Below are 26,453 nucleotides of genomic sequence, written 5' to 3'. Positions count from 1 at the left end.
GACAAAGCAGTCTGGGCTTTGGATGGGAGGTCCCCATGGCAGGACGCCACTGATTAAAGGAGGAAAGCAGGAGGATCAGGACCATTGTGGGGATGGAAGCACAGAACTGGGCATTGCAGCGCTTTCCTCTTGATTGCCACCCCTCCACGCTTGAGTAAATCCACACCTGGGCTCAGGCAGTGGCACCTCCCCTCAGGGAATGGCTCAGGACACTCACAGCAATGGTGGGCACTGACTGATTGATGTCACTGCTCCTCTCCCAGTGGGGTCTCCTCTTGCTCTGGCAGCCCATGGCCTGAACATCAGTGTCAAAGACTGTAGCTCTGATGAGATGGCAGAAGAGAGTAGTCCTTAACTACAGACAGATGAAAGCCAGCTCAGTTCAGCATCAAAAGGAAAAAGCTGGACAATTTTAAAAGCTGAGCTTCCATGGCTCCCACTTCCTCAGGGAGCTCGAAGTGTGCAAAGATGGGGCATGGCCCTGCTGCTGCACTTCCCAGGACTGCGGAAAAACAGCAAGCACTGGGAAGAAATGGAGATAGGCCAGCTATGAACTCCCCTTTTGTGGGGTGTAACTAGAAGCAGTAAAACAAAATCAGCAAACATGAGGGGGAAGTGGCTGCGGGCAGCTCCGGCGCTGATGCCGGCAAAGGGAATCCACATCACACCACTCTCTCAGCAGCTGCCTTGGCACCTGGGGAGAGCGCAGGGTAAATAAAATAATAACAAAAATAATCATGTGAAAAGAAAATTTATATGCTGTAATATCCTGGAAACGCTACATGGTGATGAGATACAGAAAACCATCTATTTCTGATACAGTAATGGGATGCTACAAGGCTTTACTGTGAGCTGTGCAGAATGCAGCCTGTATTGTTTTGTTCCTTAGGCCCTCCAGTCCCATGGGTTGGTTGTACTCAAAGGTAAAAAGGTAAATAGGTAAAATACCTATAAAATTTCATTTGTCCAAAACTGCCTTTTCAATCAGTGCTTGTGCCTGTTTTAAGGCCCTCCTTTCCTACAGCTCTGCTTACCTGTTTATTTCAGCCTTTCAATTGTTCAGGTTTTACTTCAACTTTTAAATCTATGTCAGAGTAGCATTTAGTTTTGTTTTCCCCTTTTAAAATCTTCAAACAATGTGTAAAATGTAAGCGAGTAAAACTTTTATGTCTCTACTGAAGACTTTCAGGGCAGTTTCCAAAGAAACAGCTTAATCTCAAGTGTTGGATATAAATACTACATTGGAGTTTCTGTAATGCTATAGTGTTCTGCTGGCAACAACCTACCATTGTAAAATACAGCCCTTTCCTGGACAAAAGACAATATTTTTGAAAGGATCAAAGAATAAAAAGCAGAAATTACTTTGTCAGTAGATGGATTTTTTTTATGCCTGATAAATAGAATATTGTCTAAAATATAACATTGTCCCAAGACCTATGCCCCTTTTTATGGCAATCCTTGCTACAGCATCAGTTTCCAAGGGGGTAGGAGGTGGGGGATATCCCAGGGCTGCATCCACCAGAACAGCCACACCCCATTTCACCTCCACATTTCTCTCCAGCCTAGACTCGGGGATACTGTGTCAGCACATCCAAAGTCCTGATGGCACCTGCAGTGCCAGTTCCCTGACCGTGCTACCCTGCCATGGGATGTCATTCAGGTTTGTCAGGAGCTTCTGGGGTCAGGCTGTGCACAAGCCATGCCCCTACACTGGCTCTGGCACCTCCTAGAACACCAATGCGGGTTTTCTTTTTACACCCAAAGGATTTTCTCCTTTCTGAAATGTGAAGTACTTCCTCTTTCCCCATAAAGTCAGGGCTGGGCAACAGGGAGACAGGTTGAGTTTTTATAACATGGGTCACTTCACAACATGAAGCCATCTACGAACCAAAGTTGTTTCTTACTGAAGCTGAATTACGTTTATCTTATCTAAAAATAAAGTCTCAAAGGCATCCGCTGGAACATAGACCAAATCTCTGCTAAGTTTCAACATGTTTCAAACAGCAACAGCCAATCTGAGATTTGCTACTGCAGTGGGACAAGGACTCTCTCTAGGGGCTATGCCAGGGTCAAAGTAAAACTTATTATTAATACGGAGAACTTTTCATAAAATCCACATGTGTTTTCAGGACGGTATAAGCACCTCATGCTGCACACTGTTCTTAGAGGAAAAATCACTGCAGCACACACTTATTTGAGAAAGGAAAAATGAGTCCCAAAAAGCACAAATCTTGGGGGGACAGGGATCAATTTGCTTGCCAACCCTGACCTGCAGTATATTTCTGAAAGCTGAACCTGAACTTCTGTTCGTCACAGGTGCAGAGGAATCCTGACACTGAGGGAAAAATACTCGCCTGTGGCAAGGATTAGGAGAAAAAAGTGACTTTATTACCCAGAAAATGCTCCTACCCTTGGACTCAGATGGGGCAAGAGAAGAAGCTCCAGGCTTGGCAGCTGCCTGAGAAAGCACAGAACTAATGAACTCAAGAAAAAATATGCTCTAACAACCATTGCAACCCAGCAAAAAGCTCCCAGCTAATTCACCAGCCAAATGTGTATCATTTTCAGCCGCTGCCAAGTGGGTCCAAGAAGTCACTGCTGAGACTGTCAGGAGAAGACTTAAAATAAATAGTCTATGAGGTCTTGGGAGGCCAGAGGGACAAGTTTTAACCAGCACCCTAAAACTCATCTCGAAGCCATATTTAACAAAGGTGACTGTGGAATTGTTCTTTAGCTGCAAGATTTCAGCAGGTATAGATGAATTCCTACCTCCAGGACAAGTTCCTTTTGCTCCACTTGGTGACAGCCTGGGCAAATCGCTTCCTCCTGGACTCTTCAATGGTGAGGTCGGGCAGAGAGCAGCGAGGGGTCTTCATCAGCTCCAGGGTGGCTTCATCTAGGGTTAGAGAAAAAACAAGAAATCATGGGAATGGTGGGTTAAGAAATCCCAGGGGGACAAAGATACAGGAAATGAAGTGCTAAGACTGAACCAGAAGAGCAAAAGTGGATACTGAGGAGTCCACTGGGGCATGGCACCAGCCCCAGCATGTCATGATGACACCCACTATGATGAGACCCCTATTTTCCACTGCTGCTCCCACCACTGGACAGTAATTCCTGCTGGAAGCCCACCTGTGGCCAGCTTTGACTATTTTTTAAAATATATTTTTTCAAATATTCTGTTTTTTTCTCTTTTGATGAATTTCCAAGTATTTCTATGTCAAGGAGAAACACTCACATATAAATAAACTCCATCTCTGTTCAGCTAGGAGCTTATTTGAAGAATGTCCATGCTCCTTCTTATTATCTTTTTTAAATGAATGAAAGCTTGGAGTGCCTATTCTCACCAGCTGAAATGCAGAAAAGTTGTTTCATTCACTAACTTCCCTACTGACTTTACCTCTTAAACTCTGTTTTCATGAACAAACCCACAACTTTGACCTGCCCAGGGCAGCCATCCCTCTCCCTCCCAGCCCCCCCAAGACAGTTTCGAACACCCCCTCTGAAAATATAATTTGAATGGCCACTCCTGTTCCAGGGTCTCCTGCAGCTTGTGATGCAGTGGAAATTATTGCATGTGCTCAATTAAGACCACAGAAAGGAAGTCCCCATGTTGGGAAGCAGCTGTGGCTTCAGGGGCCTAGCAGAGGGATTGCTGGGGTGTTGGGATGGATAGAGACCCGCCTGCTAATTAGCTGCTACTCCTTAATTGTGTCTTGAGCAGCAGAAGCATGCTGGCCCCATGGCAGGAGGGTTACAGAGGGGAGGAGAACAGAGAGGCATCGTTCTGCAGGCCGGGATAATGCTGGCTTTCTCCTTCCCTCAGTGAAGGCTTTGAGAGGAATGACCCCAACCACGTACTGCTTCAGCCTGCCCTTGGACTGCATCCTCCCAGGCAAATGTGCCTGCCGCACAGATGCCACTGCCTGCCTCTGCTGCTGGAGCAAGTGATGGGCTCCTAGCTGGCTGGGCATGACTGGGGAGCACCGGGAGCAGCTGTGGCTCTGTGAGATCCCAGGAGACCCCCAAGGAGCCTCCTGGCTCTATGCACTGTGGGCAGGAGGAAACAGAGTTGGGGCAATGCAACACCATCCTTCTCCCTTCCCTGCCTGCGCCCCAGCAGCAAGGAACCCAATATACCTATGCATACAAATTGTGAGGCTTAATCAGGATTTCAGATCTATTCAATTTGATGCTGCAAGTAAAGCTTTGAACAGGACAACTTTCTCTCTTTTTTCCCCTTGTCTTTTTAAATTCTTTTTGTTGGTTTACTTTTTTTTTGGAACACACCAAGAGCTATTTTAATCACACTGAGCACCCCAAGGGTCTGTGGGTCTGCTGAAATAATTGCTTGCCTCAGGTTCTTGAAAACACAAGGCAACAGAACACCTGAGCCATGTAATTACTCTTACAGCTGCAAACTGGGCCATATGCTCTACCCACAGTGGAGCTTTTCCTGCTGCTGCTGCTCCAGAACACAACAGCAAGTCCCTTCTCCCTCATGGACCTGCAAGAAGCCATCCCTGCCTCGCTCTGCACCAAGGAGAGGAGGAATCATGAGCCACTGACCTAGGACTCCTGTGGCCTTAAGCCCCCCGAACCTCTGCATGGCAGTGATGGCCTTGGTGAGCTCCTCCTGCGTTTGCAGCTGCCCCGTGACTGGGTCCGGAGGAGGCAGATACCCAAATTTTGTCAGCCAGTCCTGTAAAACAAGGCGAAGGGGAAATGAGAAAAAGAAATGAAGGAAATATAGACACAGCGAATGATGCTCTGAAGGTCCTCTCCCTTCAATACGCCCTGATAGTTTGAGGTCATTAGCTCAATGGTTAGATTTGATGATGTCAAGACTATTTTCCAACTTAAATGATTGTGGGGGTGGCTCGTTTTACCTTGCTCGGCTCATCCCCCTGGACGCAGCATCTCACAATGGGATGATGTAATTTTATCAGTCATGCAGTGAGATTCAATGTCCCATTAGTGGAAGAGAGAAAGAAACCTGCTCCACCTGGTTTTACAAGGTGGCTTAATTAACAGACGATAACTGCTCTACCTCTAAGAGATAGCAACAGAATACACACCCCCAGCCACATCTTGCATTTACAACCAAAAACACTTGACCTTCACAACACAGTGCCACACAGTCATCCAAGACCTGAGGCAGATGACCTCAGCATTGACACAAAACAGCCCTTTTCTCCAACATTTCCACACTCCCTGGTTTAATCATCTTCCTGACAGTTGACATAAAGTATTTACAGCCAGGTACAGGTCTCTACCACCAGAAAGCAGCAGGGACCTGTGGAACCCCTGGACGTCCCTCTTTCCCAAAGCCTAGGCAAGCACAGCCATGTGCCAGTGGTCCCCTTGCCACAAGCATCTCATTAAACCCAAACCCACTGTTCAATTGGAATTTGTCTCTCAAAGGACACTATACGTTTATGAAGATTTTTTCTCTTCTGAGGCTAAAATTGATGGGAGAAAATGCTATACATCTCCTTCTTACAACTGCTTTTTAAAGTGAATTACTTTTCTAAATCCTTTCTTACCTTCCTTCTCTCTCCTTCCATTCCCTTGGCAGAAGGATGAGCAAGGAATAGCAATACTGCACACAGGGGATGCCATAAACACCTGCTCTCTGTTTTCTTTATCTGTATCAAACATTAATCTGTTGAGCCTCTTGAAGACTGATATTGATCCACTGCAGCCAATAAACCACAAATTGATAGTAGCCAGATTAGTCCTAGAAGCCAGTAGCTACTTATCAGTACATTCTGAATGTCTCATAGTTTGGTGTCACCTGCAACAGCCACCCTGAATACCACAGAACCCCCAGCCCCTCACTCCAAAGTCCAATTAAACAGATTCATGCTTACAGAGCTTTATGACAGATCTCCCTAGGCTTGGCATGACTCTCTACCGGGGAGCATGGCCTGCTGTGCTGGGTTTCTCACTAGCATTTCACTTCCCTCCCAACCCTCCTTCACAGTTGCCTTATTTCAGTGGGATGGTGTGCTCAGGAAACAGCCTATCTGGCCATTTCTTGTTGATTAATGCAACTCCATTAGCCACCACCTTGCTGGGAATGTGTGCATCGTCACAGCCCTTCCCTGCCATCGGGCTGATGGCCAGGTGCAGTACTGTCCCCTCTACTACCCTGCTGTTTTTTGTCCCTTTGCATAGCCAAGCTATTTGTGACAGAAATTAGAGATACAATTCATCTTTGATTCTTTGTGAGAAATTGCCTGTGACATGGAGGTCGGCAGCGGGCCCATCAATTGCGGAGGATGGTGGAGTTTAATTTGGTTTCTTCCCTTGCCATAAAGACTGTCATTTATCCTCTAATGCCACACCAGAAATAGGCACAACTCGACTGTCTGTGGGGGCTCCTGGGGATGGAGGTGGCAGCAAAAGGCTGGGGAAAGCAACAGAAGAGGGATATTCAACAAAAGTTGCGCGGGTCTTCTTTCCTTTCTAACCCCAGGGGACAGAGAAAGCACAGATATGAACGACACCCCACAGCAAATCAGGGGCCCTCTACATAAAAGATGGAATGAGTGGTCAGAGATCACAAATCCTGCACTTGATCTACCTTGCAAGCACTGATTTCCCTTCATGTGATTTTTCATCTGGACCATCAAGTTTATGCTGCTTTACTCAGATGCTCCTTAGTTTTACAGACCTCTGTGATCCTGCTCGCGTTCAGCTCTTTTCCATGTAGGAGTTTTGACTGGTTTCCTCTCTCTCTTGTAAGCAAAGCTGATTCATAACATTGAATTTTAACATTCCACCTTTGCTGTGGCAGAAAATTTCATGAGGGAGACCAAAGATGGCTTGGAGATGAGAAAGAACAGCAGAAATTGTCTGGCCAATTATCTGTGTGCCCCATGAACACTTCTCAGATATTTTCTTGTCCTTAATAATGACAAAGGCTACATTTACATACTTCGATAAATAAGAATATGAAAACATTTTCCATTGAGATAGCTTCAACACATCCCCTTCTTATTTCCACCTTAATAAAAAAGAACTTTTTTTGCCAACTCTCACTAGCTTAAAATGTTTAAATGAAATAGTGATTTCAGCTGAAAGCTAAAATTCTGTGAACATATTTCTTGCCTGAGCTGGCACTATAAAAACTTTCCTTTAAAAGTGTGTTGTGCTGAATGAATTGACCTACTCCCACAAGAAGATTCAGCTTCAACAACTATTTCAAAAGTAAAAAAAATGCTTCATCAAAAATGTGGGAACTCAAAATGTCTCTCAGACATTTTTAGAGGTTCCAGGCCTTGGTCAGAAGCATTCTAGACCCTGGCAGACAGCTGAAAAACAACTGTGATTTTGAGTTTGAGCCATGGAATGAATTACCAACTTTGGAGGTGGAACAAGCAATCACAAAAGGTTAGATAGTATAGTATAAGTAGTTACAAAGTAGAGGGGAAATTTTTTTAGTATTGTACAGGGGGGTTTTAGCACATGTACAGGGGGGTTTTCACTTTGTACATGAGGGTCAGAAGTTCTAAGATGGAGGAAAGTGGGCTGATCCCATCCTTCTTCCTTCTTCTTCCTTACCTCCATGTTCTTGGTGATGTTGGCACTCATAGATTGGTTTAGAGTAGAAAAACACTTGGCAACGTAGGTAGTAGGTATTGGGGAATAATTGTAAACATGTTATACGTAATATATCTTATAAAAGATAGCAGCAACCCTGGGCGGAGAGAGAGACGAAGAAGACAGCAGATAGAGAGGATGTCAGGGTGTGTGTGTGCCTCTACCCAGGCCACTGATCAAATAGCTGCAGTCCAAGAACATAATCTGTTAGATAACTAGCAATAAACTGCCTTGAGACCGAACAGCTAAGCCTGCGGAGTTTTTCTTTGGAAGCACGGGTTGGAGGAGGAATTTCACCACCACATGTGGCCCCAAAACAAGGCTGGGGTTCCCACACAAAAAAATCAGATTAATGCCATGTCTAACCATCTTCCAGCTCTGAGAGGAGCTGGGAACAAGTGAGGCTGCACTACATGACTCATGCTATGCCCCACAGTAGGTACCTTGGTCTGAGGCTCACATGATCCTGGCTCAATTTTTGTGGGAATCATCACCAGCAAAGATGGGTCTGGAAGCCATGTCCAGAATGAATCTTCTGATCCAGCTCCACCACTGAGCAATACAGAATGAAAGGCGCCACACTGGCTCAGGTCCAGGAAAAAAAATAAAAGAAAAAGGAAGACCACAAAGGCAGAACTGCATGCCTGACAGAGAGGTCCAAAACCACCCACCCATCTGCCCCTCCTCTCTGCCAGCTAAACACAGATGTCAGCAAGAGCTACAAACCACAGCTAGGATGTTTATGGACAAAACAATGTCCCTTCTAAGGGCTGGAGGGCCTCCTTGCCCCATTCCAGATCGTGGGACTTGCACCGTGTCCTCGGCAGTGGGAAAAAGCAGCTGCAGCTGTCTCAGGACAGTGGTACTAGGAAAAGAGAAAAAAATGAAAAAGAAAGAAATTTTTCCATTTACCCCTGGTTTCATGGTTTAATTTTACCATCCTACCAAGGGTGGTATGCAATGAAAGATTTCCAAAGTCTTAAACCAACTGCTCCAAACCAGAGTCTGCCTTTGCAAAGGGACCCTGTTAGCAATGCCACAGTGTTGTTCCTTCACGGAGCAGCTCCACATGTGTGTTTGGAGACAGATTACTCACTTGGCTGGCAAAAAATAAACTCTATTTTTTTTCTCATCTGGGTTCCCATCCATAATGGGGAAAAGCCTGCTTATTGCCTTAAAAAAAATGTTTAACAGAATTCAAAACTACAGATATTTTTCACTTTTATTTTTCCCATTTGGAGAAGCACAAAGTTAAGAAAAATGGTAATGCAGTCCTCCCCTCTACAAACAAGCTCTGCTTCTATTTTGGACCATTTTTTTTGCTCCTAAAGCCACTTGAATGAAATACCAGGTAGCAGCCAGGGACTGGAGTCTTCCAGGGTCAAGCGATCACCCAGAGGAAAGCGCTGGCTCCCACAGTAGTGAGGCCTCTGGTATTACTTATGCAGAGATAATTTTCATATTAAAATGGCAATTTTATTTCTTTCATCTCTCCACTTCCTTTGTATCAATATGCTTTTGTTATAGAACCTACTTACCTGCTCCATTTTAAAATAGACGTAGATATTGCCCTTCTTTTATGGAAGATTTATGAGCTCTGTAGGTCTGCTTTTACAAATATTAATATTATATAAGATGATGGGCTTATTCAGCTGCCAGAGGCAAAAGAAAGACTCAGTCAGCAAGTTTTCTTCCTGATGATTTCTTTTTAAGGATGGTAGGTTGGCATTTACAAGAAGACAAACCAGTTCAGGATAACAAGGAGAGGATAAACAGGATAAACAGCAAAACAGAAATCAGGATAAGGAAGAAAATTATACTCAAGCTGGCTCCACAATTCTGCCTGCTCTTGAAGTATTAAAATGACCATCTATCTAAAGCTTAACCCCAAACAATGAGGATGTTTTTCTCTTGGAGAAAAACAGCCTTAATCCTGTAGAGGTCATAACATTCCCTTTGCTCAGGGACGGAGATTGTTATCCTCAGTGTACCCAGCCTGTTGCCAAGCCGAGAGAAGAGCAGAGCTTTTCCACAGTCCCTTGCTCCTTGGCAGATTCCTGAATGGACCCTGAGCTTTGCACCACTGTGTCAGACTGTCTCCATATGTGTCCCATCAAAGCTGAACAAAGAAACTGGGGTAACTGGGGTTAAATTGAGGACACTGCTGGCAGGGGTACAAGCAGCACCCTCTGTGCACTGCATGACAGTGCTCCATGTCATGGCCACCAACATTTCTCCAGGCATCTCTTTGCAGCCAGTGACTAACACACCTCCAAAGCCAATCTGGATGTGCAAAATGCACTGAGAAGATCCTAGTATGTCACAATCTCCAAATCTTTGGGGCAGTCCAAAGCTTGAGCAGAGGCAAGTTGTTTTCCATTGAAAAGATCCCTTTTATTAATAGTCTTTGAAAAGCTTTACCAAACTGCACCTTTTCTCATTAATGAAGTGACAAGTTGGGTTTATTAATTTAAAAAGGGTGTTGTTATGGCTGGGAGGTTAAACTGTTACCCTGACCTGAATATGGCCCTTGGCTTTCTGGCAGGGGCACCCTGCTCCCTAACCACTGCGCCCCATGCCCCAGGCTGCAGCAGGAGCACAAACCACCCCATGGCTCATCTCCTGCCACCCCACCACTCTTCTCCATGGCTCATCTCCTGCCTTCCATGCTGGACAACCACAGAAAAACAGGCTTTGTTTCAGTGGAGTCGCCCAGGGGAAAGAGGATTTTGAAAGTTCCCTTTCCTGCCAGAAGTCCCGTTATACCCTGCAACCACACGTGCAAGGGAAGAAAATCCAAACACAATATTCAACAAAATTAATGACCCAGCTTAGTAAAATAAAGCTACAACTCAAACATCTGGAACTAATTTCCAAATTACACTTTGTTTTATTTCTGCAGCTACCATTAAGTAGGGTGGAAGCTTTTAAAATAATAATAATAATAATAATAATAATAATAATAATAATAATAATAATAATAATAAAAATCCCCAACACCACAAGCTAGATTAAAGGAAATTGCTTCGAGCTGTTTGAGGTTTTATTCAAAGCTATCAAAGGCTTACAGTATTACAATTTTTACCGTCATTTTTCTGAGATCAAAAGACCCCAGGAATAACACCCGTTGATTAGAGCAACACATATGGTGCTGCAATACTCAGAGGAGCACATTCCTGCAATGGAACGGCCCCCGGGCCCCACATAGCCAGCACTTCCTTTCCAAAGGTTGCCACACACCTCTCTAATGAGCTATTGCTTGCACACACACAATCAGCTGATTAATTCGTTAGGAGAAAAAACCTGCAGTTTGGATTACAACCAGGATTTTGGCTGATGCCACTGCTGAACTGCGGGACCAGTTTCATTAGCTGCCATCAGAGGAGTTGCTTGAATCTAAACAGCTCTCTTTAATTTGAGTAACCATTGTGCACGGAATCCAGAGTGGAAGTTAATGCAGCTGCTAATGACTTCATCTCCCTAACCCTTGCTTTAAATATTCCATTAGTGGAACAGCCAGCAACTGGATGCTAACGTGGCTGCCTGTGGGCCCTGTCAGATGCGGTCAGGTCTAGAACGTAACTTAAGGTTCATTAGAACAGCTCTGCTCATGTTACCATTCTCCTGGGTGTCAGGGGGAGGATGTCCTTCGCCTGGCAAAGTGGGCACAGAAGAGGGCTGTGGTGACTTGGAGACAAGCTTCATCCACCATGAAAGAGCTGTTACACAAGGTGTAAGCATCTCTTTGGTTGGATGGATACCCAGAGCCTTCCCAGAATCACAGACTTAATCAAGAGATGTTGCAGAAGCAGAAGGCTTCATGTGCAAGTACAAACACGTCCGCAAAAGGCATCCTTTGATGGATGGCAGGACGAAGAGGGAGGAACAGAAGAAAATCTATTCAAATTGCTCTGAAACAATTTAATCTGACTAAAAGCTATAACCACAAAGGCAGCAGTGGGCAGATGCCCACAGTAACCCCAGCAGGGCCCGCTGTAATGGATTTTTTGTTTGCTCTGTGTCTAAATGAGCACATTGTATGCCATCATCTTGTACTAAAAGGATTAAAGCAGCTTCCCAGCTCTCAGGGCATGAACAACACATATGACAGCTTGGGGGCCATGCAGTGGGATGCTGGGATGGGCAGCCACCATCAGATCACCCCCAAAGCCTGGTATGTGGGAAGGCAGGCTGCAAGGTGGGTTAGGAAGTGCAAGGAGAAGGCAGGAAGAAAGCATGGCTCATCCTCATAACGACATCACAGACTACTTGGTAAGAGAATGCAAGTGTCACCCAAAAACAGAGAGACCCTAGAGCAGATCTGGCTGAATAGAAAACTGCAGCAGTCACTTGCATTCCAGGGATTACTAAACCCAAGAGAGGTCCAAGAAGGAACTGGTGCTGGGATAAGCCTAATCCTCATGGATGCTACCAAGACTGTGTAAGCCCACCACCTCCTGATGTCTTCCAACACCCAGGGCCTTCAGCAGGCAGGGGCAGGCACATTGCAAGAGCCTGGGATCTTCCCATGGCATGCTGTGCCATCCAGGATCATCACTGGTGCAGTTATTCCCCCACCAGCAACAGCCCATATGCAGCATTCGCATCCCACTTGGCTAGCCAAGCGCTCCAGGGCGACGCTGCCCACAAAGCCACAACGATTCCCCCTGAGGACCAGATACTGTCACATAGGCATGTGGCTCCTTGCTCCCTTGCCTTTGCATCCACCACACCCATCCTCTCGCCTGTGCCCAGAAGACTAGAGATGATCCCTCCCAACTTGAGCATCCCAAGCAAAGCATTTCCAACAATAAATCCTCCACTATAGCAAACTGAAACTATTAGGGGAAAGCAAGCAAAGTCTTTGGACAAGAAAAGTTCAAAACAACTTTAGGCAGAGTAAATTCAAGACATATTTGATCTGAACAACAAGAAAAATAATTTAAGTGTGTGACTTCAGCCTCCTTTTGCTGCTGGAGCCTCCACTTGCTCCCTGCACACAGGCCCAGCAAACAGGACTGAGCACCCTCCTGGCCAATGCAGGCAGGATCTGGGCATGCATCAGCCATCACAACACCAGGGACCTGAGGACAGCAGAAGTAAAGCCAAAATTCCTTACTACTTCGGCAGGTGAAACTGCAGGGAGTCAGGCAGTGGGTATATGAGGAGCATCCAGGGACAGGAGTCCTCCTGAGAGCCCCAATGAGTAAGTGCGTTTTAATGTTACGTAGGGGTGAACTTTACAGCAAGGCTCCCTCAGACACACATCTTGTAAGGGAAGGTTAAAGCTTAAATTATTCTCTGTGAACACAAAGGTTCACAAGTCTTTTATGTATCTTGACATACTGGAAGATGGATGTGCAGCCCTGCACAGGGTCTGGCACTGGCAGGACTTTGGGCCTCAAGGGAAAATAGCAAGTTTGCAGGAAATTATATTTCTTTGTATTTACACACTTACCACAGTGCTGGCTCCATCTTGGACCAGCTAGAGAAGTGGTGAAACCACATTTTTTTAAATTAAAGAACTAGCTATTATGTTATTCAAGCTCATTTTGTGGCTTTTCTGGCCATGACTCTCCAAGGCACCCAGAGCAAATCAAAGCAGTATTCTCAGGCACTGCCTTTCCCTGTCCTCTTGGTTTGTTAGGAAGGACTGGGCAGGTCCAGTGTGCCAGATGCTCCCTGGGGCTCTGTACCCAAGGAAGGCACCTGTGGGGCCATGATCCCTCCCTCACCACTCACAGAAAACCTGCCCCACAAGAGGAGGACATTGCATTTTCCATTACAGGTACAGGATGCTCCAGACTAGTGTTTAAGGAGGTTTTTGGTCCAGCTTCTTCCAACAGTCACTGCCTGCACATCAACTACATGCCTGCAGGGAGAGCTCCCTATCCTAAGAAAATTACTCCCAGTCTAGCCTCCTGTAGTTCAGTGTCTGAGCTCTACATCATGCCAAGAAAGAGACATGGAGAAAAGATTTACTGCTTCTCATAAGGGGATGTCTGAACCACTTAGTGCACCCTCAGAAGGCTCTGAGCATCTTGACACCTGAAACAGGAACACACTAGTGAAGTGATATGATAAAAACAGCTTATTGAGCAAATTGAAGACTCTTTCTGCCTTGTCATATGATGTCCCACTCTCCAAGCCCAGAAATTGGGGAAAAGGGGGAAGACAGGACCACTGTCCTCAAGGGACCAGCCAGGGCCCTACTCAGGGCAGCTCTGCAGCATCATTAGCAACAGCAGAAGCCAAACTCGGGGAAGATTTGGGGGCTGATTACTCAGCCCAACAAGTTAGTTGAGATGCTGAAGCAGCTACATAAAGAAGACACAGTAATGTACAATTTTAATTATGCATATAATGGCTTTATCCTTTTGTTATCTTATTTCATTATCGAAAACCTTTTCGCACATATACATTTTTATTCTCAAATCCAGTCACCAACAGAAATAACTGTAAATAATTTAATGCACAACAAAGCACCAATTCTCCTAAAAGCAGCAGTCCTGGAATGAGGCCACTGAAAACTCTCAGCATCTGATACTTTAATGTCATACCATTGGTATTGCACCCAGAGGGTAGCAATATACAGCTCCTCCAAGCTATACAGGCTCATTTAGAGGCTGCAGCTGAGGAGCTTGTACAAGAAAAACATCTCTTGGTGATCATCAAAATAAAAGAGAAGTCTTTGGCATGCACCAAGGCAAGGAGAGCCTGCCACCGAGTTTGTAACACCTGCTTGTGAGCTGCACAGAAAGGAAAGAAATCTCCAGCTGCAGAGTCCTCTCTGCCCTGGAGACCCATAACCAGCTACAAAGATTGGGGTGGGCAGGAACATTCCCCTATCAAAGCCCTTTGGCACCACAACACCGTATTTAGGATGGAGAAGTTTTTACAGCACATCAAACGACACCAACCAAAGAAGTTTTCGAGTACTGAGAGCAGCTGCTTAGTACCAGCATCCCTGCAAAATAAACTCAGGAGACCCTCACTTCCAGCTGTTCTTGGAGGAAACACTGCTAGTCATCCTCACCCACAATCAGTGTTTGCTTAACAGACAAATTTTTCTAATTATGTTTGTCAGCTTTGCTAATTACACAAGATATGAAGCACAGCACCTTAATTTTTCATGTATCTGCCTCCTTGTTTTTCCTTCCAATAGAATGAAATTAAAACCAAATTCATCCATATAGCCTCTACCCCAGTGGAAGTCAGACTTTCACCACAGGTAACCACACAGCTAGGCTTTCACCTCTTACTTTTTCATTGCATTTATTCCTTCCAGTGAAGCTGCATTAAAAATGTACATACCTGGAGATGGAAGTCTGTGCTGTGTTTTCTTGGGTTATTTTCCTCTCTCTTGGTCCTGCCATAGTGAGCATTTGTGTCTAAAGCCCAGTGAGGTCAATGGGAATAAGCAGGTGCTTAAGTCTTATGCATGTGACTAAATTAGCTGTTATCAAAGAAAGTGCATATTTTATTTATTGCTGAATCGAGCTACCAAACTGGATCAGCCCAGTTGCCATTACAAAGAACCTTTTTACTTCTCCATCACTGAGGCAAGACCTCCTTAAACTGATAATTTTTGCATTGCTCTGTGGAAGGAGAGAGATGTGGAGAGCTTCCCTGAGTCGCTGCTACCACCAACCCTTCCCCTAGACCTCAGTGCTCTATCTTGGGCTCAGGTAAGGGGCAGATGTAATAGGAGCTGCTCAGACAGCTCTGTAATTGGAGGTAGTGGGAGATAAGTGCATCCCCCTGCTGTGGGATCACTCTGGATTTGTTGCTTTTCTATGTGTGGTGCAAGGAGCATGGGCAAGCAAGCCTTCTGCTCTACAATAAGATGAAAAATTAGGACATATTCCAAAGTACCATTGGGTTTTGCCAGTGATGCTAATGAAACCACAGCTGGTGTTAAACAGAGTGTGGAAAACAGTCTAAACTGGTAATGCAACATGGTGACAAAACATTTGCAGCTAGTGGTGTCAAGCTGCAGGCAAAACTTCATCTGAATGACCACCTGGATGATGAGTTGCCTCCAAGTCTCTCCCACAAACCTAGAGCATTTGCTAATGTTGGTAAGGGGGAATGCTCTGGATCACCCTGGCTCTGCCTGTGCCAGCCTGCTCCATGATGACCCAATTCTACATCCTGTAGGCAGGATCCTGCTCTAGGTGCTGTGGGCAGGCTCCGCCCTTACCTGCTGAAAATTCCTGGCCCCAAAAAACAAAGGGATGGCTGGTTTTGCCAAGAATATCCCAAATCACAGCCCCCATCTTTCCAGTCCCATTTATACCAAACTAGGAGGTGTTGCTGCAGGGTTGATTCCTGGTTTTGGAATCTGCAGGACTTTCAAGCAAAGGTCCCATGGCTGTGGCAGGCACTGCTCTCTGCTCTTCTCTCTGCTTTTCTCTGATGTGGCAGCAAATAGGAGCAAACAGCCTCCACAAAGGGACTTTATCTTTGCTGGCAGGAAACCATGAAGATTAGAAGGCAGCAAGGGAAATTTGTGCTGTCAAAATCAAAGCCGCAGTAATTAACCAGGCATTTCTTCTTCTGTCCTGGGGAGGTGACTGGCAGAGCTGTAGTTGTAAGCAGGGACACTAGGGACTGCATACATACAACAGGAAATCTCAACCCACTCCACAACACACTGTCCCAGACCCAGGGCTGTGGCTGGTGCCAGGAGCAGGGTCACCAGGCTGCTGAGCCCTGTCCCACTCCTATGTACCAATGCAGTTTGAGGACCCTCACCCTGCTGTTCAAAGTTCATCTTCACCTTGCAACTCAAAACTCACCCTTTCTTTCTTCAAACCTAAGAAAATCTCCCAGAAAGAAGATGTGGGGGAAGAAAAGGAGCAGCTTGTAGAGCACTTCACAGTCTGATGTGTAAAAGCCAATTACCCAAAATAGAGGTGAATCAATGGAAAAGGCCCTTGGGTGTGGAGGTAGGCAGTAGCTGGTCTTTCCCACAGCCTGGATCAATGCTGCTCTGTGCTAGCATCTGCTCACCAGATTTCTGCTTGTTCCAGTGATGGGCTGCCAAGGTGTTAAAGTCAAATCATTCAAATTGCTCACAGACTGAAAGATACTCAAGAATAAAAATTACACCTTGACCCAGGTGGGTCATTTTGCAGCAATTATCACCAATTTCTATGGTGGAAGATTGTAAGAGTTCAGAGGAGAATAATAGTCTCGTCCTTTCTTCACCTTGCATACAAATGAAAAACAAAAGTGATCTTCTTGCTCTTGACATAACCATGCTTTAAAGAGCTTTACAAACATCCATTTCCTCATTTGAGCTCACACAGAAGACATGTTATCTCTTTTAAATATGACTTCTCCTTGGCAGTGCACAGTCTATTCTGTATCTGTAACACTTTAAGAAGCCAACAAGTGGTTATTTGCAAAACTGATGGTAGGAGATGGATATAATCTATTATAAACCTCAGCAAAATTGGCCAATTTCATGAGGTTTGAACATACAGCCAAATGAATCAAGTCACACACAGATGATGAAATGTGAAATACAGCCCCCTGAGCTCTCCACTCACATAGGAATGATCCGGAAAACATCCAACCATATCAAGGAATAGTGAGGAGAGAAAACATTATTATTATTATTATTATTATTATTAAGCAGTGAACAGTTTCCAACATACAATGGTTTCTCAAGCACTGATTCTCTCCCTATCAGAGCTTCTCTGTCTCATGAGTTCCACTTCAGGTTGGCTTTCTATCATTGCCACGCTCTACTCTTCCAGTAATGAAGGCCAAGGAAATTGGTAGTGATATCTTTGGGCTCTCACCCACTCACTTCTGCCTCTTTTGCAGTGGGGCTGGATCCAACCCTTTCTTCCCAGATGCTTTGGCTACCTTTTGCCTTTCTCTGTTGCCTTCCGCACAGGTACTGGCACCACAGGTTCCAGCCTCCAGGAAAGCTGGTCCTGTTCTGCTTGGAAACAACTTCACTCTTTACAGGAGAAAGAAACCAGGAAAAGGCATTTCCTTCAATATCTAAATTACGGATTCCTCTGACTTACTTGATATTGTTTGTGAGGTCTTGTATTCAGTCATTTGGAGACTGTTTATTGCCTCATTTTCCCCTTTATTTTTTAATGGCTGAAATCTGCTTCAGCAGAGAATGAGGAAAAATTATCCATTCCCAGGCAAAACTGCCTGGAGCTGGCTGTGGCTTCCTTCTTTGCTAAAGATAGGGCATCAGACACTGAATGCGCCTTCTGGTGTAGATCACTGGGTTGGGTCAAGGACATCAGCAGAATAAGGCCATGCTGTGCTGGTGCTATGAGGGAGCTGCTCACTGGATCTGGATGCATTGTTTTTGAGGGTGCAGACAGTAACCTCTCTCCTATGGACACCTTCTCTCAGGTATCTGCACTCAGCGAGGACTTTCAACAGTGACAAATACAGCACACATGGAACTGGATTGAGCATTTCCTTGCTCCTGGGACAGGCAGCATCTGACAGGTGCCAGTGGCTGTGCAAATCCAGGGAAGGCTGGATGTGTCAGGAAGGCAAACAGGCTGAGATAAGAAGACAAATGGTTCTGGGGGAAGTATGATGACCTCCCCAGCAGTGTTAGGAAACATTTCTCAAATGTCATTAGGTTGTCATAGGAAGAAGCCATTAGCTGTTTCTCTGCTCACCTATCGGGAACATCACCAGCTGCTTCAAGCAGACTTGACAGGGCTGCTTCTACTGGGGTAAAGGTCAGCTCCCTGCTCTGGGTGGCAACAGCCACCTTTTCCCTAAACAGGTTTAGTCACTGGTCTAGGCACCCCTGACACTGCCCCTGCTTTGCTGATGGGCACAGCAAATTGAGCCATGCCAGGAAAAACCACCTGGCTCCTGAAGTAACTCCCAGTGTTCATTCCTTTATAAAATCATAGGATTTTGATAAAGGTGGAAGGCTACTGCAAGCCTGTCATAATGGGCGGGAAGCCAAAGACCTGAGCAGCTCACTTTCTTAAACTCCATGAACAGTCAATACATGTGCATGGGTTTACACAAATACTTAAATATGCATTCACTCAATGCAATTTAATACATTGCAAATAACATTCCATCACATCACATCTCAACCAGAGCACCAATTATTTTCCAGTGCTACCAGCAGCCCCCCAAAGTCCCGAATTAGCAGCTCCAGCATAGGGGACTTTATATCTTAATTCACAGCATATTCCCCTACACAAAACAATCAATGCTTATATGAAAAAGTAAAAGCACAGGTGACTTCCCCAGGTCACAGCTCCAAAGTTCAAGATGCAAACCTGGCACCCTTGCCCTCACCCTTTCACATCCACCATCAGCAACAGACACCACCTCTCCTTTCTGCTCTTTCTCACAGGAAAACCATCATCACTCATAATTCAATTTCTAAGTATGGCTTCATGCTCTACCACATGTTCTAACCTCATTTGCAGCTTGCAGACAGCACTTCCCCTTCTCCCAGGGCTGGTGAGCTGGTTTCTCCTGAAGCTCTTCCAGGTTATTGAACTACTCTGTTAATGCACCTTGTTTCCCATCAGTTGAGGGCAGAGTGCTGGGGACATAATTTACTTTCCATGTTTATTTATGTCAGAAGAGTCCTTAAAGGATTTGTTCACTGTTGGCTCGGTTGCTGCTCGTGCTGATGTTACTGCGTGCCCTGCTCCATAACAAGCAAGTCAGGCTTGGGGAGACTGGAGCCCACCAGCTTCCCTCTGCTCTTTTAACGTTATGGAAACAACTAATTTCCCTTATGCTTCTTAATTAGGAGCAGAATCACCCTTTTCACTGGCCTTTTATGCCCCAGGAAAATAAGGTAAGCTGAGAACCAGCAGTGGTACCTCAGCTGAGCAGCTCTGTTTCTGCACAGTTGCCAAAGATGGGCCAGTTCTGATCACCACCTTTTAGGATGGGTTGAGCATGTCCTACAGTGACAGCAGAAAGTGCTGTTGCTCCCACAATGCAGTGCCCCAGGAATTAATTCCTTCTCCAGAACAATGTGGATGGAGACCTGAAGCCCTTGAAAAATTGAGGTATTGGGATTTTCTCAACAGAGCAATTCCCCCTACCCCCATCCTCATAGGGGATATCAGCTGGGTCATATTTTACTCCAGCTACCACTGCCTTTATTACTACAGTTTCTCCAGGCTCAGTCATGGCTGCAGCAGTCACCTTTTTTTTTTTTTTTTTTTTTTTTTTTGCTACAAACAATCTATGGCAAATTGAGATGTCCTCCTCTGCACCAGCCCATACTCAGAGCTCTCCACCAGCCCAGCTTCATCACCCACAGATGGCAGTGAGACCCTGCACCCTTCCCCAGGTTGTGCAAGCTAACACGTCACCCCACTCCAAGCTGCTATCCAGCAACTTCCAGTTCTTTCGAGCATCCCAAAGTGATTTGCTGGGCACCTGGATGCCAATTAATTTGCTCTTTAGGGTTCAAGGCTACCCTGGGGAAGGGGAGCATGCCATATTGATTTTCTCTGTTTGCTGTTCTTGCAACCATCCAGGTAAAGAAACATTTGCTATTCTGTAATAGATTCCTGTGGAGGCCATTCAGGCATGCTACCTGCTGCACAGCAGAGCTGGCAATTTTGCCAGAAACTCTTTTTTGAAGGGGTTTGCAATGTTAATTAAATTTTTGCAGTTGTATCTCTTGGCTCTGAATAAGATCAGAGCCTCTGTGAGCAGGTGAGCTCAGCTCCTTGTCCCCATTCAAGCCTGGCTTTGAACAAGTCTGTCTCCCAACACTGAATTCCCTCAACACAACATCAGAATTATATTACTGTTCCTCCACAAAAGGAAATTAATTCAGGGCTGTCAGAGTTCAGACACAGTATTTGTCTAGATAACCTACAAGCTGAGAGATGATCGAAGAGCTACAAAAAAATAGCAGATGTCCTTACCCAAAGAACTGATTCCTCTAAATGCACAAGCAAAACGAGTATCTGTGATCACACAGACAGGCACAATGCAGGAGGGACAGCAAGTCACCACAAGGATTCTAGATGAATTGTACACCAAGTTCCCAGAACTCTGGCTTCCTTTCACCTCTGATGATCCTGTGCTGGTACTGGTGACCTACCCAACACAGATGGGCTTTTATAGACACTGCTTTCCAGGGAACCATGGAAGGGAGAGGACCTGCCAAGTCTGGAAAATGCAGGAGACAAGCTGGTTTTAACAGTTAAAATTCTTTAGACATTTAAAAGAGGCAGATTTTAAAAGGATATTAATTAACTAAATAGAAGAGAAACATAGAAAAGACAAGGAGACCTTGAACTTGGAAGAGCTGTGAGAATGGGGCTCCTGGGCAGCAGAGCAAGATCTACTGCCAGGCCTGTTCTGCAACAGTGATGGGAGAGCAGCACGTGGCTCACCAGTGCTCCGCAGGGCTGGAAAACCAGAACAGGGGATGGAAAACACTGACAGTGCTGGGCTGGCATTTCCTACCCAGCACAGCACCATTTCTGCCAGCTCTTACAAAGAGGCATTGGAGCATGGTGGGTGGCAGAGTCAAAAGCCATTTGGCACCTGCAGTTTTGCTCCAGCACCAGTATTGATCACTACCCTTTGCAGCCAGAGCTGCTGCGTATGACTCAGGGCTGGGGTTTTTGAAGAGCCAGCACATCGGCCCTGTGGTCCCCTGGGCACATTCACCCACTGACGTTTTCGGAAAATGACAAAAGCAGTGTGATGTTTTCTCAAGAAAAGTAGCAGAGCTGCTGCAGTTGGCTAACAGGGGACACCTGGCAGGCTCAGTGCTTGCTCAAGAAGAAAGTTTGTACCGCTGTTAATAAAGATATTTGCTACGAGGGAGATGGGAATTACTGCAGAACAACAGCAAGGAGGGGCAGAGGCACTTGGGGAACCTCACCTATTTAAAACACAGACAGCTCTCACCCACCATACAGGGATTCAGCCACCAAAGGTGTGCACCAGATGCAGGATTTGAGACCCGGGAGCCCCTGCCCCCAGGCTCAGTTAATAGCATCTCCCACAGTGTCAGTACCATTAATAGCAGTGACAAAGGCTCCAGGCTGTAGCTGAAGGGGGCACGGTGCAGCCCCAGGGGACCTGCTCCCACGGATGGGCTTCTAAGCACTCCCAGCTCCCTGCCCAGCGCCAGCACATTTTCTCGGCTGTTTTCCCAGTTTCCACAAGAGGGCACCGGCACGACGCCGACGGGACGCGCCTGTGTCCGCCCGAGCGGCGCCGCCCGCCCCGGTCCCCGCGGCGGCGGGAGCCGGGCCGGGCCTCGCTCGGGGCTTCGTCTGCAGAAGGAAAGCGGCTGATGCACATCTCCCAGGAGATCTCGACTCTGGCGCCGTGACTTACCACGACGTTTCCTGTTGCAGAAATAATCTTTTTGCTCAAAAAAGCGTGTTTCTGGAATAGCTCTGCCAGTACCACGGGGCTGCAGGGACGAGAACAGGCGGCATTCCTCGGGGGTTGTGGAGGGGCTCCCACTGGCACCTCTTTTCTCCAACCTCCACATCCCTGTGCACAGACCAGGCAGGGAGCATGAACCCTCGGGATCTGTTCGTCTGGGGAAAGAACTTTGTCTGAACGGTGTGCCGGGCTCCGGGCAAACCCTGATGCATGGAAAGACTTTGCTGGCAAGAGATGAACCAGTGAAAGTAACCCCCTGTTCCCTCCCCCAGTAATAAAATGTGACCGAGAAGCACACAAAAGCCACCCAAATCCAGTCTGGACTGGATACCCTTCACAAAGGAAGCTTTTGGCTCTGAGACCTGGAGCTCAGCGTTCAGGTCACCTTTCAGGGAGTGACAAAGCCACTTGATCAGGAACTACACCTCATGCCACAGAACCTGGCAAATCAGGCACTTGATACTATGGACTTTAGGCAGAGAAAGAAAATTTCAGTGTCTTCTTGGGTGGGTTTTTAACCCAGGTGAGCAGGTAGAAGACTGCTCAAATCAGTGTTGGCGTCTTCGCTGCCTGTACAGGACCCTGGAGCATGACAGTTGATTTCCTCTAGATTATCTTGATCTTTCTGGACAATGAGTGTGTACCAGAAATGCCAAAACAGCAACAGATTGTCTGACAGGCCTGTCACTCTGTCATGAAATGTGACATGCATCTCGCCCGAGAGGAAGGACTGGATTGCTGTACATTTGAGAGACAGCTGAGGCCAGGCAAGATTCCTCATTTCGGAGTCTCATTGATCAGGCCTGGAGGATACATTGCTGCAGCATAAAAAAAATGTGGCGAACGTCTCAAACTAGCTATCTCTCTTTAGCTACGCCTTCATATAAAACATGTTGCCATTTCACAGGTGTGTTTGCAAGGAATTTCCCATTTGTGTATCCAATATCCTCTTACTTTTGAACAAAAATGCATCTCTGATGTGAAAGATGCAAAGGAAGAGAAAGCATGGCTCGGTACAGAGCAATGAGGAATTTGCCAAGCAGCATCAAAATGGAGAACAAACAAGAAAAATAAAAGCCAGCTTAATGCAGAGAGTTTATCAAAGGAGAAAAATGCTTCTTGAGTATCATCACTAATTGTCCTGCTGTGGCACCAGAGGGACACTGTGAGCATGACAGCAGGACAGAAATGACAAAGTAAACACAACAAGGTGGGAACAAGCCTAAGGGCAGGTAGGACCTCCCATGCTCCCCACCACAAGCCTTGTCAAAGACACAGCATTGACCAAGCACCAGCCAGGACATGACTAATGTGGAATGGATGTACTATCTCCAGAGAAGATAGCATGTGGTGGACTCAAGAAAAACATGAGACTGCTATTTTTTTCTTGCTCAGTGATAAATGAGACCTGACACCCTTTCCCAAGACCAAATACATCAACTCCAGTGCTGAAGGTAATTAGGTCTGGAGTCATGGTGAGATTGTCTCTAGCAGTCATGGTATCATTTTGCTCCTTGTGCTTCTGTTGGGATCCCGTAACTTCCCAATAGCTACAGAAAGACTAAAGAAGCATTTTCTTGTGTAAAACCTTTAATCCCAGCAGTCATCCAAGTTTTTAGTAATTATAGCTGTGGAGGAGCCTGCAGAGTCACCCAGCAGCTCAGTGAAGTCATGGCTTCCATTTTGAGGAAAGCAGGAGAATCTGTCTCCTGAGATGTACTTCAACCACACTATCAGCAGTAGCACTTTTGCCTGACAGTATCTCACTGAGAAAAGCAAATCTTCATGAAGGGTTAACTGATATGTAGACAGTCAAGAACAAGCACTATAGCCTAGAACTTGCAGTATTTTGGAAAGTCTACAGGTGCCAATCAAGTGGATGCTTCTTCAGAAAAGTGTTTGCAGGTTTTCCTCTCAAAAGAGATCCCGTGGGAACCCTTTCCTCACACACTAGTCTTTTTTATCTTTTTATCCCACTTGGGACCCCTCCAGAGTTCAGCTGCTCCCTTGGTCCCAACACCACCCTCAGATCTGCTTCTTCAGCCCTTGGACAGTGAAATATCCCCAAGTCTGCAAGCAGCCCCTGAAGTTTCTTTTGATCTCTTGGTTGTCTGCCATCTCCAGCCAGAGGCATTTGCTGGAAAGAGAAAAAATCCAGAGGCGGGTGGTTTTGGATGCAAGCCCCAGGGAAGCTGCATGAAGGTTAAGTGCTCCCACCATGGTGCATGACAGGCAACCCCCACAAAGACAAACCTGTGAGTAAAGCAGTCCACTTATCTCCCACTTCAGTTTTGGATCAGGAAGACTATTGTCCTGTATCCTTAAAGAAAGATGTGTATAGCAGGCTGTGTAGAACACACTTGGATTTCAGAGCAAACCCAGGATCTAACAGCAGCACCAGCACTGTTGGATGATCTTTGGCAGCTGGGGGCTGAACCACAGAGATGCCAGTTGGGGTTTGTTATATGACAAGACAATATAATCTAAACATGTACATCACCTTGGAGCAAAGACCCTGTGGCACGGGTAAAATTGCTTTTGTTCACTCAAAAGATCAATATTGTCAGAATGAAACAGAATGTGAGCCGGTGTGAAGAACTCTCTCTGACCACTGACTGTCATAAACAGGTAGAAACTCCCTCTTGTAAAAACAATATGAAAAAAAAATTCTGAATATACTGCCACTTCCCAAGTCACTGTACTTGGACTGTTGTCACAAGGAGCTGTAGGTCATCTCTAGATTTCTTGGAGGAACAATTTCCTGTGCACATGGTATATTCTGATGCAGGAAATTCCTCCGATTTAATTGGGTTCTTTTCTATTAAACCATCATGGCTAATTAAAAAGCCAGAATCCCGTCTGAAGACCACACTCCTCGGTGAATGTTGGCAATTACTCCATGTCAGGTCTCCCCTCTGGAACAAACCTGTTGTCAAATGAGGTTTCTCATTCTGATGTAAAATTGTTTGATCCTCCAGCAGCTCCCTTCCCCTTGCCCCTGTAGTTTCTGCTTTGTTTTGCATTGGATTTAACTTTGCATATGTGGTTTGGTTCGGGGTTTTTTAAATATAACATCAAATCTCTTAATTCTCTGACCCAGAAAACAGAGACAATCCTCATAAAAATCTGGGACAAAGAAGATGCAGCTGGCACGTGTGCAGCAGCAAGAGATTCTGAAACTTCCAAATCTACCCATTTAAAGTGATTTTGATAAAAGAAAGAATTTTGAGAACTGTTGCTGTCAGATCACAGGTTATTTTAAAAGCAAATCCTGAGCTTTCAAGTGACGCTCTGGTCTGATCGAGACCCTTTAAAAAGTAACAATGTGGTGGCCCGTGTTCATCAGCAGCTGAGATGTGACAGCTTTTCCCTTCCATGTTGTCACCTCCACAGGGCCAGCCAGGACACAAGACCCACATAGAGTACACAGTTGCTCCCACAGCATCCAGAAATAAAGGTTCCCTCAACTACAGCATGACCCTTCCCAGAACCCCATTCCTGCAGCACTTTTGACAGAGTAAATAATGAGAAATTAGTGCATGGCCCTGATGATGAGTCACAGTGAGCCACCACTAGCAGTTATGAACCTGCCAGGACGAACAGGGTTTCACAGACAGCCCTGTCCTCCAGTCTCATGAGTACATCACCCATGTCACCCCTTGTCCTCCACAGAGCCAACACACACGCTCCCACTGGTGAGTCACACCCAACACCAAAACAGGAGAGCCCTGGCCAATGCCAGGCAGGGATGGGAACCCATTGCATTTGGTGTTGCCTCTTTGCACGTTTAATTTAATGAGGAGTAATAACAAAATATCCAGGCTGAGTCACACAGGCAGCAATCTCCCTTCACCCCAGATTTTAGAGGCAAAAGGAGATGGAGGTACAGCCCCACTACATGCTGCCCCCAGGGAAGGGGATGCCTGCTAGCCAGGAACTTCTACTCCCAACACAGCAACAAGGATGAAGAGTGATGTCCCTGTTGAGGCAGGATGGGGATAATGAAGACTCCAAGTCAGAAGGCAAGAAGAGAACTGATTTGTTTCAAATACACCGCTCTTTTTACAGAGCACATCATGCAGACCAATTTCATTGGTCTTAAAGTAAAAACATCTCACACTATGGGTGCATTGTGAATGGCACATGGTAGCAGAACATATCTATAAACAATGTGAACAACAAGGGAGATAATGAATTATTTACATTCCTTTCGAAATCTTTCCCAGGCTCAGTCTGGTAGAAATCTCTCCTTTTCTCTCTGACTGAACAGAGAATATCCAGAGTGATGCCAGTGCAGGAGCTCACTGCTCCATCCCCAGCACCAACTGTAGGGAAGTCCCTGGTGACAGCAGGGTTTCATCCACTGGCTCTGAACACTTCCCGAATTTCATTAAAGTGGGTAATTTAGCCTGACTACCCTGGCTAGTTCCCACGGCTGGGAC

The 26,453-nt window shown here is 45.8% G+C and overlaps 1 protein-coding gene across 1 annotated transcript in view; it reads right to left on the bottom strand.

The window, feature by feature from the left end:
• MMP17 (matrix metallopeptidase 17) overlaps positions 1-26,453 on the bottom strand; it is a 48,319-nt gene that overhangs the window by 17,017 nt on the left and 4,849 nt on the right. Inside the window, exons 2-3 of the mRNA XM_021543954.2 lie at positions 4,570-4,702; positions 2,770-2,896 (exon numbers count right to left, since the gene is read on the bottom strand). Coding sequence (XP_021399629.1) covers positions 2,770-2,896; positions 4,570-4,702 — 260 coding nt within the window. The remainder of the gene's footprint in view (positions 1-2,769; positions 2,897-4,569; positions 4,703-26,453) is intronic.

Source organism: Lonchura striata, chromosome 18, assembly GCF_046129695.1.
Source record: "Lonchura striata isolate bLonStr1 chromosome 18, bLonStr1.mat, whole genome shotgun sequence".
Lineage (NCBI taxonomy): Eukaryota > Metazoa > Chordata > Aves > Passeriformes > Estrildidae > Lonchura > Lonchura striata.
This window is presented reverse-complemented; position numbering and strand designations above follow the sequence as displayed.